The 22,419-nt window shown below is 32.7% G+C and overlaps 1 protein-coding gene across 1 annotated transcript; it reads left to right on the forward strand.

Annotated features, from left to right (window-relative positions):
• The first annotated feature begins 16,137 nt into the window (after positions 1-16,137).
• On the forward strand, positions 16,138-21,975 carry LOC133203413 (tumor susceptibility gene 101 protein-like). The gene is made up of 6 exons (XM_061339197.1): positions 16,138-16,200; positions 17,769-17,853; positions 18,203-18,268; positions 18,461-18,624; positions 20,498-20,699; positions 21,788-21,975. Exons 1-6 carry the CDS (start codon positions 16,153-16,155, stop codon positions 21,973-21,975), a joined length of 753 nt encoding a protein of 250 aa, XP_061195181.1. The 5' UTR covers positions 16,138-16,152.
• Positions 21,976-22,419: the final 444 nt, after the last annotated feature.

Here is a 22,419-nt window from a genome sequence, read left to right on the forward strand (position 1 = left end):
ATATATATATATATATATATATATATATATATATATATATATATATATATATATATATATATATTCTACAATAGCTGCAACAATAATTCACAAACAAACAAAGACATTTTATTAAGGGATGTTTTTAAGTTTTGTCTGAGTTATTGGTGTGTAAATCACACAGACTTGTCACGTCACTTTTGCGCGAGTTTCACGGTGTATATTTCTACCGTGAGTATACACAAAAATGACTTTCAAATCAGTTTCACAGTTGTCTTAGTAGAAAAACACAGTAAATGTAAATATTTGTTTATATTTATGTCTGTAATAATAATCATATAACGTAGAATTCAGTATGTAAACTATTGTATTATTTGAATATACGCCATAGTATGTTTCCTTGATGTAAGCACCACTACTCAAGAAATCTATACAGAAGGTTTGCTTGTCAGCATTAAAGTCTTAATACACAACTGTGGTTTCCAGAAGAAAGAAGGTGATAATCAGTGGACATAAATGTTATAAATTTAGCGCTTTTCGGAACTGTTTCAAGTAATTGACTTTTAAACTGTTCAATTGTTAATTGACGGAAGAGCTTCTTTGGCAGGGAAACCTTCGAGGAAGAATGAATAAAATTGTTCTAACTTTACAATTCAACAGGGAAGTTATTTTCAGTGATATTAAGCAAAATCAATAAACATAATGATGTTGAAAGTTGATGTAGTTACTATTGTATATTCTTGTGTCGTGACAAGGTTTAGATTGTGTTAGATGCTCAGAATGTCAAATATACCTGAGATGCATGAAAGCCATTGTTCTTTTCTTTTCTTCTTAACATCTCATTTTAAAACAACTTTTAAAACAAAACAAATGGATTATCAATAACCCAAGCACAAGGAAATTTAAAAGTAAAAAGTTTGAAATGATTTCAGTTGAATGTAAAAATATATTTCTCCAAGTATAATAGGGAAATGAAGCTTTTAACTTCATTGAGATTCAAAATTTTTCACTGTTTTCACTGCTTATTTTATTTAAATTCTCTGCTCTTAATACTATTTATACAAAATGCGCCCCTCAATTTTATACAATAACGAAATAAAAACCCCATAATGATTTACAGAAGTTTGCAATGAACTAATTGTTAACGCACAAACATATACCTATAAGTGAATACATTTGTACTAACTGATTTTACTGAGTATGATTTATTTAATTTTAACCCTCTAGCTAAACCAAAATAAAAAGGCTCGTCGATTGGAAGCAGAGTACATTTACATCTGAACTAAATGGCTGTATGTATTTATTTTTTACCAAAAGAATGTGCAATAGGTCTTTATGGAGTGAACTGCTCAGAGAAGTGTCCATATCCTAGTTTCGGTAATGATTGTCAGTTCGAGTGCAAATGTCCTCCCAATCTATGCAATTTTGCTTCCGGGTGCACAGTAAGCACAGGTAAATAATACAGAAACAATATCGGTTGTTAATTTTCAATTCGTTTCAAACTAATAAACTTTTATATCATCATTTGTTTCAGCAGCAGTAAAGTGTTCTGAGAATGTTGGTAATTGTAAAAGTGTGAATATCGTAACTGATGTACTAACTGAATTGCATTTATCTACAGTCAACAATAATGCAAAATCTACCGCAAAAATAGACCACCCCAATAGAATAACAACTATAGAAGAGAACAAATCTACTTTGTTTGTTCTGAGCGGACTCATTGGAGTGTTCGGTACTCTTTTCTGCGTGTTTTTTACCATGTACTTGAAAAACAAACATTATCAAGAATCTCCTTCACAACAGGCTACTTCCAAAAATAATATTCAGGAAACTATCGACAATTCTACGTCAAGACAAATTTCATCGCTGGAGGCCAGCCCGAACATGGATTCTGCATATATATTACCAAGTTCAGTTGAAACGAATCCTCGTTATCAGCCCAATCACATATACGAAGATATAGAATTCGAAGGAATGACAACAGAGGATTTCAATATGTTGCCTAGTAAGAACAAAGGTTTAGAATTAAACAAAAACGATACTTATTTAACGCCTCTGTAGCTATTTTATGTTAAAAATCACAGTATCTTGAAAAAAAGAAAACAGTATGTCTAAGAAAGAAGTAACATGTGTATATTTTGCCCTTTATTTAAAATAAATTCTAGTACTAAAACCTCTATTCATTCATTTCTACCTCTTGTTTTTTTTATCTTTCAATATATATATATATATATATATATATATATATATATATATATATATATATATATATATATATATATATAATTAGATAAATAATAAAAGAAAAAAATAAATTTAAAAAATCCCATTTTTCAACCTTTCTGTGTTTTTATGTGCAATTTTTAAAACACGGTAGTCTAATTTACATTTAAAATTGAAGAGTTCAATTGAATCGCGGTACTGAATGTATGTCCGCAAATGTCACCTTGTCCCCAACTTACAAAACTGATTCCTGCCATATGTGAAAGTTCCTCTGGTTGCCATTTGTTGCAAATGCAACATACTTCGTCATCATCCGTAAAACTGTCATCATCTGAAGTATCTACAGTTATTGGGGTAGATGTTTTGCTTTGAATGCCAGATGTTCCTGGTTTGGGACTCAAACAATTTGAAGTTGCTGAAGTTTTCCCTTTTGTCTTATCTAGTGCTTTTTCCTTCCCTTTTGATATTTATGTCTTTTTTCTTTTTCTAATTTTTGCTTTTTATTTTGAGATGTTTCCAAAACTTGAATATATGAATCCTTCAAAAGATTTCCAGCGAGAAATTGTAGTGCAATCTTCCTTTTACAGATTCTTTTTTGATTGTTCTACTTTCAAAATAGTCAAGACTAATATTTTTTTTATTGTGTTCATTATATGTGGTTGGTTGCGCATTTTCCTCACCCATCAGCTCTGTGTTTACTATCAAAGTCGGCTGTATTTCATCATTGGCATAGATGGTTGCAGGTGCTGTTGTTCCCGGTGTTGCTTCAAAAATGTCTGGTCGCAGGGGAAGATTCAAGTTTTCCTGAAGGAGGAAACAAGGTTATCTGGAGACATTGCCTTAAGATAGGGCTTGTTACTTAATTTTGCTATTTCATATTTAGTCATGTAGGTTCAAGTATTTTCCTGCATATACATAGGTCGAAAATTCTCTATAACACATATTTTTTCAGTGGACAAATATGGCTACATCTAGTGGCCGGGTAATATGACTGCTATGGGGTGGGAGGAGAAATAAAATCACATTCCTTTGGCGGGTCGAATTTGTCAGAGTTAGTTGTATGTAAGATTTATGGCCATCAAAGAGGATCAGAGTTGGTTCCTGATTTGGGTCATCTGTGATGCCTGCATGGCGTGCAAAGTGGTTGGTCAAATAATTTTCAAATACCGCACCATTTGACCAACCACTTCCACCCATCTCACAGCATGCTCCTGTGCAGCTCCCTCGAGAAAGATAGGCAATCATCTTTTGCCCGGGAATACATAATACCGAGGAATGTGATTACCAACAGCATTTCCTGCAACAATAATTGTCATTGTGGATGACCTTGAAGATGTAACAGCCTGTTCTTTGGAGTTTTTGTTACAAACTATTTTAGGTGTCACATGATCTGTGGTAATTCCAGATTCGCCAAAATTAAAGATTCGAATTGGCTTGTCCAACATATTGTTTGTAAACATAATTTCAGAAAGCTCTTTAAAGTATTACTTTATTTTTCTTCTGATGTGCTCTTTGCTCTGTGTACAGAAAGCTTCTAGGGCTTAACATGTTTTAGTTGAGGCCATCTGTTCATAAAATGGTAAAACCAATTATTGCTAAGCTTGACAGAATTTTGTAATTTTTTTGTCAGTTTCTTTTTCAATGAAACAGCATACCCTTTTGTCATGGATTGAATGCTACTTTTAGTGTATCCATAACCTATTTCAGCCATGTATGTTAAACGGTCAAGATAATTTTTATCTTCTTTTCCAATGAACAGGTGTTCTTTACCCACTTTTGATGTTAATGTTACATTTTCTCTTGTTCTATCCCGTAGAGTGGATTCAGGGACTTTGTAAACCATAGCAGCTCTATAAATGAAATATATGGAGAAAACGAACAGTAGTCAAGCTCAAAAATCCATTAAGCAATACAAAATAGGAGCAGAGCAAACACGGACCTCCAAACATCAGAGGTGGGAATCAGGTGCCATGGAGGAGTAAGCATCCCCTGCCGACCGGTCACACCCGCCGTGTGCTCCTTGTCATGATCCTGGAAATAACGGAAAAAATGGCCTAACAAGTAGTATGAAAAACGTCAGTTAGCATTTGACTCAATGATAAATTGTATTTGCTGACAAGGTCATTGTATTGAACATAGAACTTACGAAATGATGACTTTAAACGAGACAGCTGATATTCCTGTTTCATCAACTTATCTGTCAATAATTTACCTCGTTTTAGAAATTGTACATACATAGAGCATGCTCTTGCGTATCGAATCAACTGAGAGATATATACCGCGTATGCAGGTGATGAAGGTATATTGCTGCATAAGTAAGGGAAGTTGACGATTGAAAAGTTAAAGTCATCACGTTTATCATAAAGCTTGGTTGTTAGATTACCATTAACGTCTTTTTCAAGTAAAATATCCAAATATGAAACAGATGTGTCAGACTCTGTGGTATCTTTTATATCAAGTTCACTAGGATATATCGTATCGACATAAGAATGGAAATAGCCATTGTTAATTGACAATACGTCGTCGATATATCTAAATGTCGAGTTGAAGGCCACAGCAAGTGTTTCTTCTTTTCACGTACAGAATTTTGGACAAATTCTGCTTCATATGAATACAAAAAAAGGTCTGCTAATAACGGGGCGCAATTGGTACCCATGGGAATTCCAATAGATTGTTGGAAGACCTGGTCTCCAAGACCACATAGATATTGTCAATCAGAAACTCGAGCATCTATTTAATGTCAACTTCAGAGTACTTGTGTGTACAATCAGAATTTTTTTAAACAAAATAATAGAACATGAACGCGACGGAGGATTATGTTTCAGATATTCGATATCCAGGCCCTGTAAAGTTTTCTTGTAATTAAAAAGTTTGGAAGCAATAGTCGATTTATATTTGTAGGAAATACAAGGTGTAGTCTTTAACTTGAAATATGGTGGAATACAAGACTGGACCCTTTTGTGATTAAGAATATTACTTATATTAACCGCGTCAACTCCTTTGTTGTCATATTGAAGTTTAAGGAAAAAACGGATTATTTTTGCTGCATTTTCTTCAGTAAAACGCGGGGGTTTAAAAAAGCCTATGATTGGCAATATCCATAATTACAGATCCAAGCCTATATTCTGGTGTCGAAGAATCCAAAAATGGACTTTCCTTGACCTTTTTATGAAGACTATTTAAAAGTTTCAAAAGGACAGAGTAAAGTTTGGTGCGAATATGATGTAGACCTAACTGTTGATTTACGTAAGGTAGTAATGAATCAAAAGAGACATCGTGTGTTAAAGGTTTATTGTAAGACCGATGCCAATGACTACGTTTACGTATACGTCTCTGTGTAGGGTTAAAAAGTCCCATCACATTTACATTGTTACACTGTGGACTGGAAAGATTTCCAACACTATCGACATTGTCATTACATCCATAGGGAAAGGCTGTCGCTAGCTTTCTTATCCAAAATTCTTCTCGTTGTCTACGGAAAGGTGTACTCAGTGATGGACTGTTTGTGTGGTGGTAAATCTTTTCCAGAGTTCTAACTTTCATTGACAAAATAGAATGATCAGGTAAATTAAAATGTATAAAAGTTGCTGACCACCATTATGTATCTGAAATCTATGACCTGATGTTCTTTTATTGAGTGATCCCTTGGTTTCACCAAGATAAACAAGTCCACAAAGATTACATTCTATTCCGTAGACAACATTAGAAGATTTGCAGTTCAGATTTTCCCAAGTTTTGGTCCAGAAGCTCTGTCCAGTAAGATTACTGGTGAAAAAAGTGTTAGTTATCAAAATGTCACAGGTTTTACAGTTTTTCGCAGAACATTTTGAAATAGAAGACATGGGATCGGAAAAGGAGTCTTCGAATATATCTCTAATAGAAACTTTACATTCTTTCAATTTTTTGTATGAACTATTGGTTTTATACCAAAACTGGAAATCTGAAGACTGTACATATGACATATGTTTAATATCCCTGAGGATTATCCGAGGGGCACCGAGTAAACTCCTTGAGTCTGTGTTCCTTAAGAAATGACAGTTTTGTGGGCTTTTACCACATTAATTCTGTCATATTTGAACCTCTTTGATTTATTCCACAATAAAATATTCACTAAAACCATTTTTGAACATTGATAGTTATCCTTTTATTTTAACTAATTCATCTCAGAACAGTGTTCCATAGTTGTTGTTTTTTTTTTAAATCAGCATATGACTTCCTTCCTATGGCTAATGTCAACAACCAAACGACAAAATGACAATTAATGCATTGACTTTTTTATTTTGATTATACTTTACTTAAAAATTAGTTTTTAAAAAAAAAAAACCTTAATTAAAAACTTAAAAAAAAATGAAATTGTTATTTAAAAAATAAACACTTACCACAATTTCTGACATAGGTTTACAACTTGCATGCAGACGATCTTCAGTCTATTTACTACAGGTGGCGCAAAGATCTCAGAAAAAACCGGAATTGCTTATTTACTGGAAAAAAAACAGCGATACCATGGAATCCGCGATATGATGAGAAGGATATATATATATGATTGAATTCGATATACTAGTAAATAGGCATACATGTTTGATGTATAAATTTAAAAAAAATCATCATGCCATAGAAATCTGATTACGATGGCAAAATGTTTTCTGTTGGCATGCCTAGCAAAAATGGTTGAAATACTCTCTATATTTCTCGATAAATACAAGTACCATTAATGCATTTTCAAAATAGAAACCGTTCCAAGTCCAAGGAAAAAATATATATAACTTACAACAAGCCTGATTTCCTCAACAACTAATCGGAATACTTCCGAATACTTAGGACACCATTTAAAAATGCTACCGAGTACCGATCTCTTCGTCCCACTAGTTTTACGATTCTCTTAAACGATTATATCGTTTAAAAAGAAACTGTTTTATGTCAATTACTAAGAAAAAAATACTGCATTTCGATGTGCTTCATGTAAAGTCAACTTTAAGAAAAAAAAAGTGCGTTTCTTTATTTCACGGTTTTTAACGTGCTCTTTTTTATTGTGGTGGACATGTACATGTATAGGTGTAAATTGGTATCAGATGTAATGAATTTACTACTTTTAGTTAATTACTATTGTCCATGCAGTAAAACATTAAGAGTAATTCAAATGAAACAAATTTCACATACTTTTTATAAGTTACAAACACTAGTTTGTCAACTTTTTTCCTGTCAAAATTATATAAGTTAACTGTTATAAAAATCTTTAAGAGTGGTTATACTTTTCGTCTCATTTCTTTTTTTATTTACTAGAAAATTTTTGCAAGTTTCGATAAACTGATGGACATGTGACCGAAGAAATAAAGGGGGGGGGGGGCTACGAATGTGGTTGTCTCTCACTTTAACATCAGTACAGAAAATGGAACTCAGTTGGGTAAATTTAACAAATATTTCGAGCAATGATTTAGAGTTAATAAGCTTATTTATAAAGTACAAAGCTATGATATTTTATTAAAAATGTATAACACCTTCCACACAAAAGAATGATTTAAACATAATAAACAGGATAAAATGACCATTAAAAATATTTGAACTCAACTTACAAATAGATGCGCAAATTACAACAATGGTTTACAATAATGAATATCATATTTTACAATGAAAAACGCTACATACACATCGTAAACTCTACGTTCGGAATCACGTCTTTTCTGCACGTAATCGCAAGTGCGCTGCGGGGAAAAGGATAACGTCATCAAAAATTGATAAATGTAATGCTACTATTACGTCACAAACAGCGAAAGGGGTAAAGAGTTTATTTATCGAGATTCATTTGTATTTTTTTAAACGTGACGCTATAATACGAGGGGCATTTGAAAAGTTCTGAGAACTGATTGATAAAATATTAACCGTTAAACGGAAATTACTGAGTTTGATATCATTGGACAGATCACAAAAATATACACATATTGTGACGTCCCTTTGTAAATTTTATTACGTAATAACTCCGAAAATGACGTTAGAATCTCGAATGTCTAGCATACTGACCATAAAAATGACGTAACAACTTCTGTGAAATAAAATTTTAAAGTCAACATTTGTTCATTACTCGGATGCACGCTAACGGTCACAACTGCCAATTGTCTATCATATGGAGGTTATATTCAGGAGCTCTTATAGTTCTGAGGTGGTTTAAGAGTGTGTCAAACATAGCATGTTATTATCGAATCTCGCGCAAAATATTGGGTAAAAAAGACGCTACTGTGAGAAAAACGCAAAGTTTAAAACCACAGTAGAATAGTGGAAAGTGTTACAGAATTTGCTGGCATTAATTCGTCAGGTATTTTAACCAATTATGCGGGAACGATTAAAGCTCAAGAGAGGTTAAGCTAGAGATGTCCCATATTTTGCCAAAATGGCGCCGGTGTAGTTTTAACTCGACATGTTTGAAAATTTTCAATCATGGAAAATAAATAAGATTATACATGGCAATGAAAGTCAGATTTATTTTTTTGAGTCGAAAGTCAAAAGCAATAGTGAGTTTTGGATCGCCGAAGTTGAAATAATATGAAAAAATACGCACAGAAACTTGTCCCGGGGAAGACTTTTGAACGTCTTATTCGTAAACGGTAAGAGTCCTGACACTCAAGATACTTTTGTGGAAAACTGCATTGTTACACTTCAGTTTTACATAGAATATGTTTTATTTAATATAGTGGAGAGCTTTATAATAGACCGAAAATTCAGCTATATCATATAAATAAAAGATAACATTACCGTGCTTATTAACTAAGCAAAAAATTAAAATGTGGAATTGCTGATTTACCGTACCATTCTTACAGTCTTACTCTACTTCCATGCAAATTTTCTTTGCAATATCTTTTCAAAGAAGACTTTGACAGCACTTTTTCGATGTTCTCATGTGACCAAAAAACCCCGCGACTTTTCAGTATGCTCAACATTCGAGATTCTGACGTCATTTTTGGAATTATTATTGAAAAGGATAAATATAAGAAAATGACGTTCATATAAGTGCAAATTTTTCAGCTCTTTTCATTGGTATCAAACTTATTAACTTCTGTGAAATGGTTAATATTTTAGCAAGCAGTTCTCAGAACTATTCAAATGCCCCTCGTAGTTTTTCCCGAACTTCTGCTTAGGCTAACATAAGTATGGAAATCCTTAACCTAACTGCGGTGATCTTTACGTAGATATTAAGAATGAAAACGATTAAAAACACATACGTACAAGACAGATCTTGCTTTTACAAAATATAATGAAGTAATAACAATGATTGAAATATATATACTTTAAAAGTATAGAAAATATGCGTTTAAAATAATATATCAAATTCTTTTTATTCAATTAATCAGGGAAATATATGCTACTTGTCTGCAAAATCATCATTGATTTCGAAAATTCCATTTTCGAAAGGTCATCTATGTCTTCCAAGCGTAAAATCTATCTATTCCCGACGTATACGATAAAATGTTTTTACAGAATTTAACATTTTTAAAAGTAAAGAAAATTTGCTAAACAATGATATATAGCGTAGGATATATACCTTAATTTTATCATAAAGAATATGCAGAAATTCTGTTTAGCGAAGTCGTGTTTAAAGGCGCCATCGGTCAAAATGACCTATGTGTGAGAGAAGGGATTGTTCGATGATATTTCAATTTCCTGCAAACTGTACAAAGAAATACAAGCGATTACATATAGAAGTAGAATATAAGTATTATTATTATTATTTCTTTGACTGCCTTAATTCTCATGTGGAACGTATATAAGTGAAGACAAAATCGGGATGATGGCTGGCAAATAGAATGATGAAACTAAAAACTGCATTGAAACCCTTGCAATATTTAACACCCTCAGTATTCAGTGTCCCAACCTATTGAAATGTGGCTTTGACTGTCATACTATTGAATCATGGGCTACAAAACTACTATTTATTAAATAAAGCATGGAAGTGTCATGGTCCTTGAAAATCCTTTGCATACAGCATTATCAAAAAGAATATTGTTTTCCCAGAAATAGGTAAAACAGCTATATCTTGAAAATGCTCTTTCTTTTTTAATTTCTTGCCTAACGTTTCATGTACCCAATAACTCTAAAATCCTTCATATCAAATGTTTATAAAGCTCTTTTTTAAGATTTTGACATTCTTTATAATCTAGATCTCTTAATTCTACACCGTTTTTGTTATATGAGGTTTTTGTTTTAAGTTATAGAACTGGCATATTTACTTACACGTACAATTTCTTCCAAAATAGCCCGTTGGGCAATCTAAGAAAAAAAATGTGGAATTAACTCACATGTATATATTTATATCAACCCCCCTCCCCCCCCCCCCAACACTTCCTTTATATAATGTACTAATGATATTATTTTAGTGTATGCATAATAGTTTAGACATTAAACAAATGAATAATTAACATAATTAGAAGTTAGTAAAATATATGCATTTGATAGTAGCGTTTTTTAATTTATAAAAATTTAAAGCTATGTTAAATTGAATCATGTATTATATCAGTTAGACCTATCATATAAACCTGGTTTAGATATCTTTTTCTTGGTCATAATTTAGCTTAGTTCATTCCCCTAATGATTGCTTAAACTTTTGTTTGATTGAAACATTGATTGATTTAAACATGGAATAATGGAAACACTGCTTGCAATTTCGATTGATTGAACATTTTTTTTAACATTTGTGATTTGATTGTTTGATTGTATGTTGTGTAACGTCCCATTCGAGAATTTTTCACTCACATAGAGCCGCCACCATATACTCGTGAAGGGGTTCAAATTTAGATCTATACCCGACAATCAGAGCTATTGAGCAGAGCAGTGGGGGTTCTTAATAATGTCAATGTCAACAGAGATACGGAACTTCGGTTTTAAGTTCTAATACCCGTGACCTTTACTTTAAATACCTGGCGCTTGGTGAAGGAACGGATACTACCTATCTTTACCTCTTAGGTTTGACACTGCTTTGGGAATGAGAATCGAAATCGGGTCTCCTGACCATGAAGCGAACGCCCAATCATTAGCTACCGTGGCCGGTTTAATTTGATTGAAACATTAAAAATTGATTTAACTTTGATTTAATTATATATGTTACATAAACAAGAAAAAAAAGATATTGAAAAGTTAAAATCATCATGTTTGTTTGTAAGCTTTACTTTCAGTTTGTCATCATTGTTATTTTTTTTATCAACACATCAAAATATGAGACAAATGTTTAAGAATCTGTGGTTTCGTTCATTTTGGATTTAATTTGATATATCGAATCAACTTAGGAATGAAACTAAATATTGTGGATTATTAAAAGGACATCGATACATGTATGAATCTATTACCTGACGTTAAAATGAACTCCACAGAAAGACTCCTTTTCATCTTTTTTTAAAGTTTGAGAATAAATACGAGGGTTGCTCGGAAAGTTCTTGGACTAGCGCCATAAAATTAAAACCGCTTAAGACACATCAATGAATTTTTTAACGTTTAATTAGCATCATCTTTTTTAGTTATATAATAAACTATGCGTCATTAATTATATATATTTAATGAATTGTTCATGTTTATGTGAAAGCAATGTTATGTCGAGGCGGCGCAACCCCGAGGGTTACGTTTTTTCTACCTAAGTGTAACTGAGAAAAAAACCCTCTTTTTTTGATATGAGCATTTGTCTACGAAAATGCCGTTAATTCACTCATGTGGTATGACATAATTGACATAATTGTACCGTAAATTTGCAATTTTACCCAATTCTGTAAGTTCTATTAAATTTTATCGTAAATTTTACTTGAAATGTCAAACAATTAAGGGGTTGTAATGACGTCAGAAAGGGGGCTGGGTTTCTTCTCCCAACATTCTATAAAGTTTTACGCCTGGAAAAACTAGCATAGACCTAGAAAATATTTAAATGGGCTACTGGAAAATAAAATGCATTCGGGGTACTTGTTTTCAAATACCGAAAAAGATTATAAAGACGAGAGATGTAAAAGTTAATGTTGATTTGTAGATAGGGTGTTCAAAGTTTGTCACGTCGAAAAGTGACGTTGGTCATGTGTGGTAGATGTTGAACTCCGACAAGCAAATATGCTGATATAATCAAGTGAGGATCTTTCAGATCTTACAATATTGTATACATTGAAAGCAGCTGTTCATGACATTGTAAAAGCATATAAACAAGACGGGTTTGAATCATTACTTAACTCCAAGGAAGCTCATCATGATAAGTGTATGAGGTAGAGAATATAGACATTGAGAAACAATGACGTCATGAAATTAAATGGCGACAGCGCCGGATGATCATATCTATAATGTCTTTTTTATTTTATGATAATTTTTTTAAATATTCAAAGTATCTAGCTAAAATTTTCAACATTTCTTTAACTTTTGTTGTTTTATGTTCCATAAAAATTTTGTAGTCATAAACTTCATAGTATTGATTTTATCGCATCAGTCCTCGAACTTTCCGAACAACTTGTATTTCTTTATATAAATACAAAAGGAGGTCTGCTTATAACGAATCACACTTCGTATCCATTTAAATTCCAACGAACTGTGACAGGACCTGGCTCCGGGATCATGAAACATCTTAAGCTTAAGTCAAAATATTCATGTCGTATTAAAATTTTGATTAAGTCAAGCAGATAAAAATTAAATTATTTGTCAATATTGCTTCACAAAAGTGTTGTTATCTCAAAATTTAGAGATTCATTCAACAATTAATAAACATTTTACAGGTGATTAAAAATTTGACTTAAGTCTAAGTCTGTTTCATGATCCTGGGACCAGGTCTCCGTAAACTGTGTAGAGTCTTTCTTTCCCTTTTTTGTAACAAAATAATTTTGCAGTTGACCAATGACAAGGTAAGTAAATTTAGGAATTTCTTTTTTATTTAAAAAGCAGTTGTTTTATTTTATCTTTAATACATGGTTGAGAATGCGGATATAAAATGTTGAAATTCGACAGTTTGATGCTATTGATCTTAGTAAAAAAAATTATTTCAAATTTACTTTTTGTTCCAATAGAATAATGATATTCCGAACAATTAAACCTCTTCCTATTCTCTGAACAGCACAATTATTGATTGATATATTTGTAGTGTTCAAAACCCATCCAAAATAATCCTTTTATGTGATATGATTTGAAGCTATTTTAATCGATTTTACGTAAAAAAAAATCTTAAAGATCATCGACCCTTAGATAAGAGCTACAACTCTCACTGCGTAAATATCTGTTTATATTTGAATATTTTACTGACTATGAACGATAGAGCCAACTAACCTCTTGATTGTATGAAAAACCATACGTCTTCAGGTTTTCCATCATCAGTTATTCCTTATTTTTGTAGTAATATTCTGCTATATTTACATCCACTGAACATTGTTTTGTTTTATTTCTTAAGAAAACCATTGCGTTTTATCAGTCAGTAAACGGCAATAAACATTTCACCTGTGAGCAGTGGCTGTTCCATCAATGAAACGTACAATGGCGTACTTATGAATAATACACTATTTCATCTCCTAAATCCCTCTTTAAATGATTATTTGTACAGATATAAACCATAAAATGCTTTCTTGGTTGTTAGTACGGGAATAAATATTGCAGCTATTGCAGAGAAAAATTTCATAAACCCCTTTTCTGCAACAGCTGCAACATTATTTTTTTTCCTATTTTTTTCGACTTGGCAGATTGTTTCATCAGCTCAGGATCAGTATATTGACTTTTTAGTTGAATTCATTTTGATTTTTAATTGTACTTTTATGATAAACGTTATTTATTGCTGTCTAACCATCCTTGGTTTTAACTATAACGCTAATATAATATTTGCATGAAAAATAGATGGCCATACTTTTACTTTTATTTATGCCATGGAACACTCTAGTTCTTATGCTAAGATTGTCTATGGAAAATTCCTTTTATCTGATCATATAACTAAGACTTTTTTTTCGTCTACTTCATAAAATTAAAATTTTTTACGTTAAAAGGCAATTTTTTGTATGCTGAAATTGCATTACATTTTGATAATCAATTCATTGTGTAAAAAATGATAATGTGGCCTAGCTCTCTTTGTCAACGAAAAGAAATAATTATTTCATATACCAACAGACAAATAGACAGAGTAATCTTATATTTCGAGATTTCTTACATCTAACTTAGTACGTAATGACAATTTAGCAATTCTACATTGATTTGTAAATTGTCGTCTTGTAATTATAATTATAAAGCTTTTTCCATTACCGAAATTCATTCATACATTACAAACGTATCTTGTTTTGACTTTAATGCAACAAAAAGCAGGGTGAGGGAAACCAGTCTTTCATTGAACATTCTCAATAGTGAAAGGTAATGCTTGGAAAAAAGGGGTAGCAACCCACCACCCCACTTCACCCCGATACTACATGCCAGGACCTATGAAAGAAGCAAATTAAAATTACATTTGAACCGAACACCTCATCCTAAAAGAAATATAAAGGAAATCTTATCCATTCTTAAGAGTGTCTTATCACGGGAAATTTATGAAGATTATGTTCAGCACAATGTATTCTACTGAATGATTGCATTATTCTTAATTCTTTGTAAAGATTGGATTTTCATTCCCACGATTGTGTTAAACACATCCAGCATGCAAAATAAAGTGTTCAATACATCTCACATGCTCTAGAAATCAAAGATGTATTTGGACCTGTGAAGATTACTGATTTCTTATTAATGAGTATACTTCCTTAATATGTAAATCTGCTTCGTCTAAAAAAAAAAATATTTCATCATAGTTTTAATAACGATATGGTCAATTTGTGCCTCACATAACAAAATAATATAACTATGGACTATTGTTCATTGAACTAAGAGTAATTCACCCTCTTGAATCTAACATATATTTCCATTACAAAAACTTTATTCTTTAAAAAAAAAGAGCAAAAAAAAAAAAAATCAGTCATCTTAAGTAATTTGTCCAAAGGTTTACAATAATATCCAAAAGAAAGATATTTATTGGTTTACTAGCAATAAACTCATTTTTCTTTATTTCTTGCCTTTGCCTTGTGCTAATTTAAGGTTAGGTAATACAAACAAGATTAAATTTCTTGACTGATTTTGCTAAGAAATGGCATAAATAGTAAATACCTAAAATATAAAGAAATGGTAAGGTTTCTTTGGAGTTTAAATATGCACTTTGTTTAGTTTTCTATGGAGATTCTATACATAATTTTTCATATATTTTTAACATTGCAACGAAATCTTACAAAGTTCTCCCATTTTTACTGATAAACATTATTCAGGTTACTTATCTGAAAATAAATCTATGAGAAATATTGCTGACTTTTGAAAAGTTTGTGTTTTTATCCTTAAAGCATATATGTTATCAAAAGATATGTTTTGTATTACTGACCACAGATTTGTCAAATTCAATGATTGTAATTAATTATCATAATAATGATACTTTGAACAAGGCATCAAAAAATAAATATACATGTATATTTTTAAAAAAAAAAATTCAGCAATGTGAATACTTCTCTTCAAAAAGCAACTAATTAGATTCTGAATGTCCCATTCCAGTATAAATTTTGCAGACTGATTGTTTCACAGACAAAAGTAACTGTAAAACATTTCTAAAAGTTCTTTCCCAATGCCTTTAGGAAGACAGAGGTTATCGGAATATAACACCTGTGTACTAATTTAAAGTTTTAAAAGATTTTAAATGCCTCCTGTAAATATGGCACACAGACCAAATATATAGATGCAAGACTCACCGAAAGACAAAAATATATGCAATTAAAACACACGTTTAAAGGTACGAGTTAGAAGATAACAATAATACTCCGTCAAACTTCTATTGTCGTACAAATGAAAAATAGATCTTCCTGGTCGTAAATAGTAGGATCTCAATCAAAACCTAAAGTTCAACAGTGTCTTTTCTGAATAGTTTCATGTTAAGAAATAAAACCAATTTAGAATAACAAGAAGGGAATGGCTGGGAGCTCTGTAACCGACGAAACAAAGCAAGCGTTAAGTCAGGTAAAATATCAAACATTTCAAATCTCCACTTAAAAGTCAGTTAAGTAATGAATATAAAGAACAAGGAGGTTTTTATTGGCATTCGGCAGGAACCTGTGCGCCTTTGAAAAGTACGATTTATTGATCCGTCGCATAGAATTTTAACATTCTTTTGATAAATGTCAGTATCGGATTCCTATGTAATTTAATAGCTACCCAAGTTATAATCTTAAACCTGGGTTGAGACAGCTTACGCTTTATAAACCGTGAAGCGGTTTATAAAAAAAAGTGTAAACTGTTCCCACCCAGGTTATATCAGTAAAACTTGGGTAGCTAATCAAATTCACTCCTTATAATTAAATTTCCCATCATTAAATTAGAAAATTAGACAATTTCTCCTTCAGAAATGTCTTCGAACTATGTACATGTATATCTCAAATGTAACGTCAAGCGGATTAATAGGTTTTTGACGCAAGTCCTTGTGACGTAGGTAACACAAGTTATATGATATAAATTAATTTTTTATCCAATCAAATGACGTGTCACAAACGAAGTTAAATTATTAGGAATGGGTAATATTTCCACGATGATATCCATATTGTGTTTTAATTACTTTGAATATGCCTAAATGTCATAATGTCATTTGAAACCCAATGATATATTTGCAAAGAAATGAACAAACATTTGTTAAGAAGAAATGGTGAAAAGTCTTAGAGACCATAAAAATTAACTTGGAAAAATACCCCCATCCCGTTTTGTATAAAAGTGTTGCTTCGCTGTCGTCTTAAAAAGAAGGGTCACGAAGAAAAGCATAGAAGTTTATGTTACCAGTCCGAAAAAAGAAAGCAAAAGTATGTAAACAGTCCAAAACACAGGAATCGCAAGGTTTTTGGTTCGGTCCCCGCATGAAGCATTTATAATTTTTTTTTTTACATACAAAAAAGTCAAGTCGTTTGGCAGTTTTTATTAACTGATGTATTAAATTTTTATGATAGATAAATATTGGTTTAGTTACAACGAATGCAAAAGCATTTCTTCTAAACTACTGAAACTTCAATATAATTGCATTTTAACTATACGCTATTATCTCAGGCATGTAGTATCGGGGGAAGGGGGCCACGGAGGGTGCCCCAACCCACTTTTTTCCAAAACAAACATTACAATATTGAAAATAGTCTATGAAAGGATGGTTCCCTCACTTTTTGCCGTAGCATAGTTAAATCATCGTGATTCTGTAATGTCAAAAAACGTTGTGAAAGAAAGTTGAAACCTTCACCCCTTCGCTTTCACCAACCTTATGAAATAAAATTTTTGACCTTAGGGACAATTTTTATAGATGAAATTCAAAAATCAAATATCGATAACGTGCATACATGTAATTGTTTTTATGATATCTTGGCAGAGTTTCACTGTTTGTTATGTTAGTATTTTGGTAACATATATTTCATATGTAATTCTATTTTACCTCTTTTGAGGAAAACAGTTCAAGTTCTGGATTAGATATAAAGTTCAAAACTAATAAAGTTATAACTTTTGTAGCTTGATACAAAGAAATCCCTTTCACATTGCATTCTTTACTGATTCTTTAGTACAAGTATGCAGACATTGCCAAAAGGGATATCATGAACGCTATAAGTCAATTTAAAGACCTAAGGCCTGAACTTGAGAGATTTTGTAAGTAACACGGAGCGAGAGAGGGAGACAGACAGAGACAGAGACAAAGAGGGGGAAGAACGAAAGAGACAGAGAGACAGACTGAGAGAGAAAGAGATGTACAGAAAGAGAGAGAGAGAGAGAGAACAGAGAAAGAAAGAGACCGACAGGCAGAGAATGAGAGAAAAAGAGAGAAACACACAGAGAGAGAGAGAGAGAGAGAGAGAGAGAGAGAGAGAGAGAGAGGGAGAGAGAGAGAAAACCGATCACATGTTAGAGTTATATTTTCGTAATGTTTTCTCCTATATGTTGCTTGTTTTGTTTTAATGAGTACTATATATGTAATTTTACATCTTTCTTCCTCATGCAGATTTTGGAGACGGTACAAAGAAAAATCTTTTGAATTTAAACGGCACTATTCCAGTAAATTACGAGGGTATCAATCATAGACATTTTGTTTTTAATTTGAAAAGAATAATAATTTTTTCTGTTAAATTCGTAGTATTATCCTTCTATCTTATTCATGCATTTTTGAAATATTTATATAAAATTTCAATTATTTTAAATCATTGACATCAATTTGTTGCATGTTCTGTGAGTTTAGGCATTTCAATCGACTTTTTTTAAGGAAATGAATACAACATTCCAATCATAGTTTGGATACTGGACACACATCCCTATAACTCGCCAATGGTTTATGTAAAACCATCCAATAACATGTACATAAAAGCCAATAGAAATGTGGACTCAAACGGGAATGTTAACATACCCTATCTGAGGGACTGGAGATACGTAAGGAATAAGTATTATTTAGAAAACGAGACGGGTTCTCTATCGTAGATGCATGTACAAATTTGGGCGCTGGACGAGTGCATACATGTAGCACGAGTCTCCGCCCCTAAATTTGTATCTGCGATAGAGAACCTGTCGAGTTCTCTAAATGATTTATGACTTGATCAATCAAAATAAGCACCTCCCACTTTTAGCTGTGCAGCATCCTCATTATATATATTTCCACGGACAACGTAAGATTCAGTAGGACTAGTTTTGACAACAGGGTAGACATAATTGACTTGATTATTTATTGGATAAGGTGGACGATTTAACCTTCTAGTAGATTTATGACGTTATGGAGATTAATTCTGATATATGTGAGGGGTCTCATAATCTCAGTTTATCTGGATATAAATACAGGCAATACAAATAGCTCTTTGAAGAAATTTGATGTCAGAGATTTTTATCATGTTGGCCAACTATTCTGTATCTACAATAGAACACGGTCTAAAAAAATTCTGATTCAATCTATTAAAAGTACATACAAATAGTAAATGCATTTTTTTTTCAATTACGTCTACCCCGTTATCAAAACTTATCTAACTGAATCGTACGTTGTCTGTGGAAATCTATAAACTGTGGATGCTGCATAGCTATAAGTGGGAGGTGCTTATTTTGATTGATTGTGTCACAAATCATTTAGAGAACTCGACATGTTAGCTCTATCATTTATAGGGGCGGAGACTCGTTATACTCACTCGTCCACCCCCAACCCCAATTTATATCTACGATAGAAAACCCGTCTCGTTCTCTAAATAATACTTACAATTATATACAACCTTCTTCAAATATTCAAAATTCTATTTATTTCCTAAAAGGTCTGCATTTCACAAAGGTATTTCTTTTTGCTCTTCATTACAATAGGCGTTTAGCAATGTCCTTGTTTATTGACCAACCCTTTCAAAGACGATTGGTTGATGGGCGGAGTTAAGAAGCACAAAAACACGAAATACGTATAAGCATACGTGACGCAGTGGTTAGAGCGTCTTCTCTTGAGTCGCTGAGTAAGGAGCTGATCCTTACGTTGCGGGTTCGAATCCACTACCGAACGTGGAGACCGGTCCTTCGGATGAGACCGTATAAGGTCCCGTGTCGCATTATGTAGGTGTTGGCACGAAAAAGTTCCCTCAATGCTCAATTGTCCTGAGTACCAAATATAAGTATAAATTTGCAGCCCTCCACCGGGAAGTGGTGGCGTCTCCATAGATTTCTTGGTAATGGGTTATAAAATAGACGATGTGGAGAAGTGCAGTTACTAGCACTGCCTACAGCAGTTTGATTGCACGGTGGTAGTCAAGTCTCCTGCGTAAAACCTAGTTACCCGTTGTCATGTACATGTTGTTTATTTTCAACTACTGTTAATCACTTTTTATTTGCGAGAATTTTATTTTCGCGTATTTACGCCAGTCTGTCTGCTCACGAAGTTTCATTCTCGATTGCGTATATTTGTATTAGTAAGGATTATATACAAAAACATTAGCTCGCAAAAATTTTGTCTCGCTTATAAATTCCAAATAGGTATCTCGCGAAAAGAAGGTGTCGCGAAAATAAAGTGATCTACAGTAATCAGCATTCCCAGTAAACAGCCAAATAACGAAATTGATAGAAATTAAAGAACGAAGGATAGCTCAGAATCTTACGTAATACGGAAAGAAACACCTTCATACAATGCATACTAAGACACCTCAAGAAATTCAACAAACAAGAAATGTAAATGAATTTCCTTAGATTTTAACAATGATTTTGTTCTAGTCTTACTACGTTTATACAATATTACTGATACTACTTAATATATCCTATGGATTGGTGTAAAATTGTTTCGATCTTTCAGCCCCAGTCGGACCTTCTTGGTTTAATACAATTCTTGATCAAAGTGTTTGGGGAGGAACCACCGCTTTATTCCAGCTCTGTAGCATCACAACAGAGACATCAAGTCCAGAGTGAACATTTGTCGTCTGTTTCTGATGAAAGGCCAAACATTTCCTCCTTTCCTGTTACAGGTTTGGCGCCATTGACCACCCCTGGACTTGAAGGTGAAAATCCTGTCAGGGACTAATAAGAACTTGGGTTGCGTCTTCGAGGGCGAAAACAATTTAAGGAAGGAGGGATGTAATGGTTTGGGCTGTGGATATCAGCCTGGGTAGCTCAGTCGGAACGGAACCTGACTAGTGATGCAGGGGTCCCAGGTTTGATTCCCGGTCAAGCCAAACATTTTCTCTATTTCTGCTACATGTGTAATTAGAAAAAAAAAATCTGCTGTCATTTTCCGTTTATCCAACATTTTCACTTGAAATCTGGAGATGATCCATTTAAATCAAGTATATACTTATATTCTTGACACATATTTACGTAAAAATTACAAACGCTTACTCTCGATTCCCGCCTACATCTTAGACCCATCTAATTCAATATAACTTGCATTTTGGCCATTAAAACTTATTTGAATGCAAAGATTTGGCAATTGATTTATTAACTCATAAGATGCGTCAAAAATTTAATTGTTTTTTTTACAATTCTTTTTATAAGCTTTGTAAAATTTTGTTTGTTGAAACCAGGCTTTAAAACATTACTAAATTTTCAAATGTGCATGGAAATAGATGAATGTTCCTTAAATCTTTCTGTATGTCAAAATTACGCCAAATTTAATGTATAAGATGGATGAAATACATTTCTAAAATTTGTTATGTCATTTGAAATGGGTATAAAATGTCCATTTTTGCTTTTTTGTTTTTGTTTTTTTTGTTTTTTGTTTTTTGTTTGTTTTGTTTTTGTTTTTGTTTTTTGTTTTTTGTTTTTTTCTGTAAACATATCTCCCCGATGTAACACGAAGATCTTTAGTGCGAATTTGTGAAAGAATACTCCATAATACTACATGTAATACCTGTTAAACGGATTTTTGCTTATTTTGCCAAAATTATAGAGTTATCGCTCTTTGCTTTTCCAAATAAGTTATCTTTTATGAAAATTCACAAAAATATCTATACATTTGAAGAGTCATTCAAATATGTTAAATTTTGAAAAATGACTTGTAGGTAGGCGGAAGAACAAAACTATCGTTCGCAGTTCTTTACATAAAGTGCATCGTCTCCACAAATAATTACATTTTTGTAATTTTTTTCAGATATTGAAAAGCGTTTGATGCGCTTCCTAAAGCTGGTAAGACTTTCACGAGATGCCCTTCAAATATTTTTCGATGACATCTTCCCTGAACATGAACTGCAGAACATGTTGGCCGACAAAAAATACCTCATTGTGAACGGAGAAAAAAGAGTACAAAAAGATCAGATACCTGTCCTTTATCCAGGTTAGGGAAAGTGGGCAACCACGCTCACCTGAGTCATTATATGGCCCTTTTTTCCTCATCATCATGTTTTTTCCAGGAACATTTAGAATTTTATAAGTAATTTGCTTATCTTAAAATCTGTACATATATTGCCCCTTTATTTAGTGACAATCATTTAATTCTCTTTCACTTGATAATTAATATTTGCTTGTTTGTTTGCTTGTTTGTCGTTTAATGTCCCTCTCGAGAATGTTTCACTTATATGAAGAAGCCACCACTTGCCGGTGGAGGGCTACACATTTATACTGGTACTCGGCACTCAAGGTCATTGAGCAGTGAGGGATCTTTTTTGAGCTAGCATCTATTGCAACACGAGACCTCGTATTGCGGTTTCATCCACAGGACGGGTCACCACGTCCCACAGTGGGATTTGAACCCGACGTAAGAATCAACTCCAAACTCCACGACTC

This window comes from Saccostrea echinata, unplaced genomic scaffold, assembly GCF_033153115.1.
Source record: "Saccostrea echinata isolate AGI-Se365-2 ecotype Australia unplaced genomic scaffold, CSIRO_AGI_Sech_v1 ptg000050l, whole genome shotgun sequence".
Taxonomy (NCBI): domain Eukaryota; kingdom Metazoa; phylum Mollusca; class Bivalvia; order Ostreida; family Ostreidae; genus Saccostrea; species Saccostrea echinata.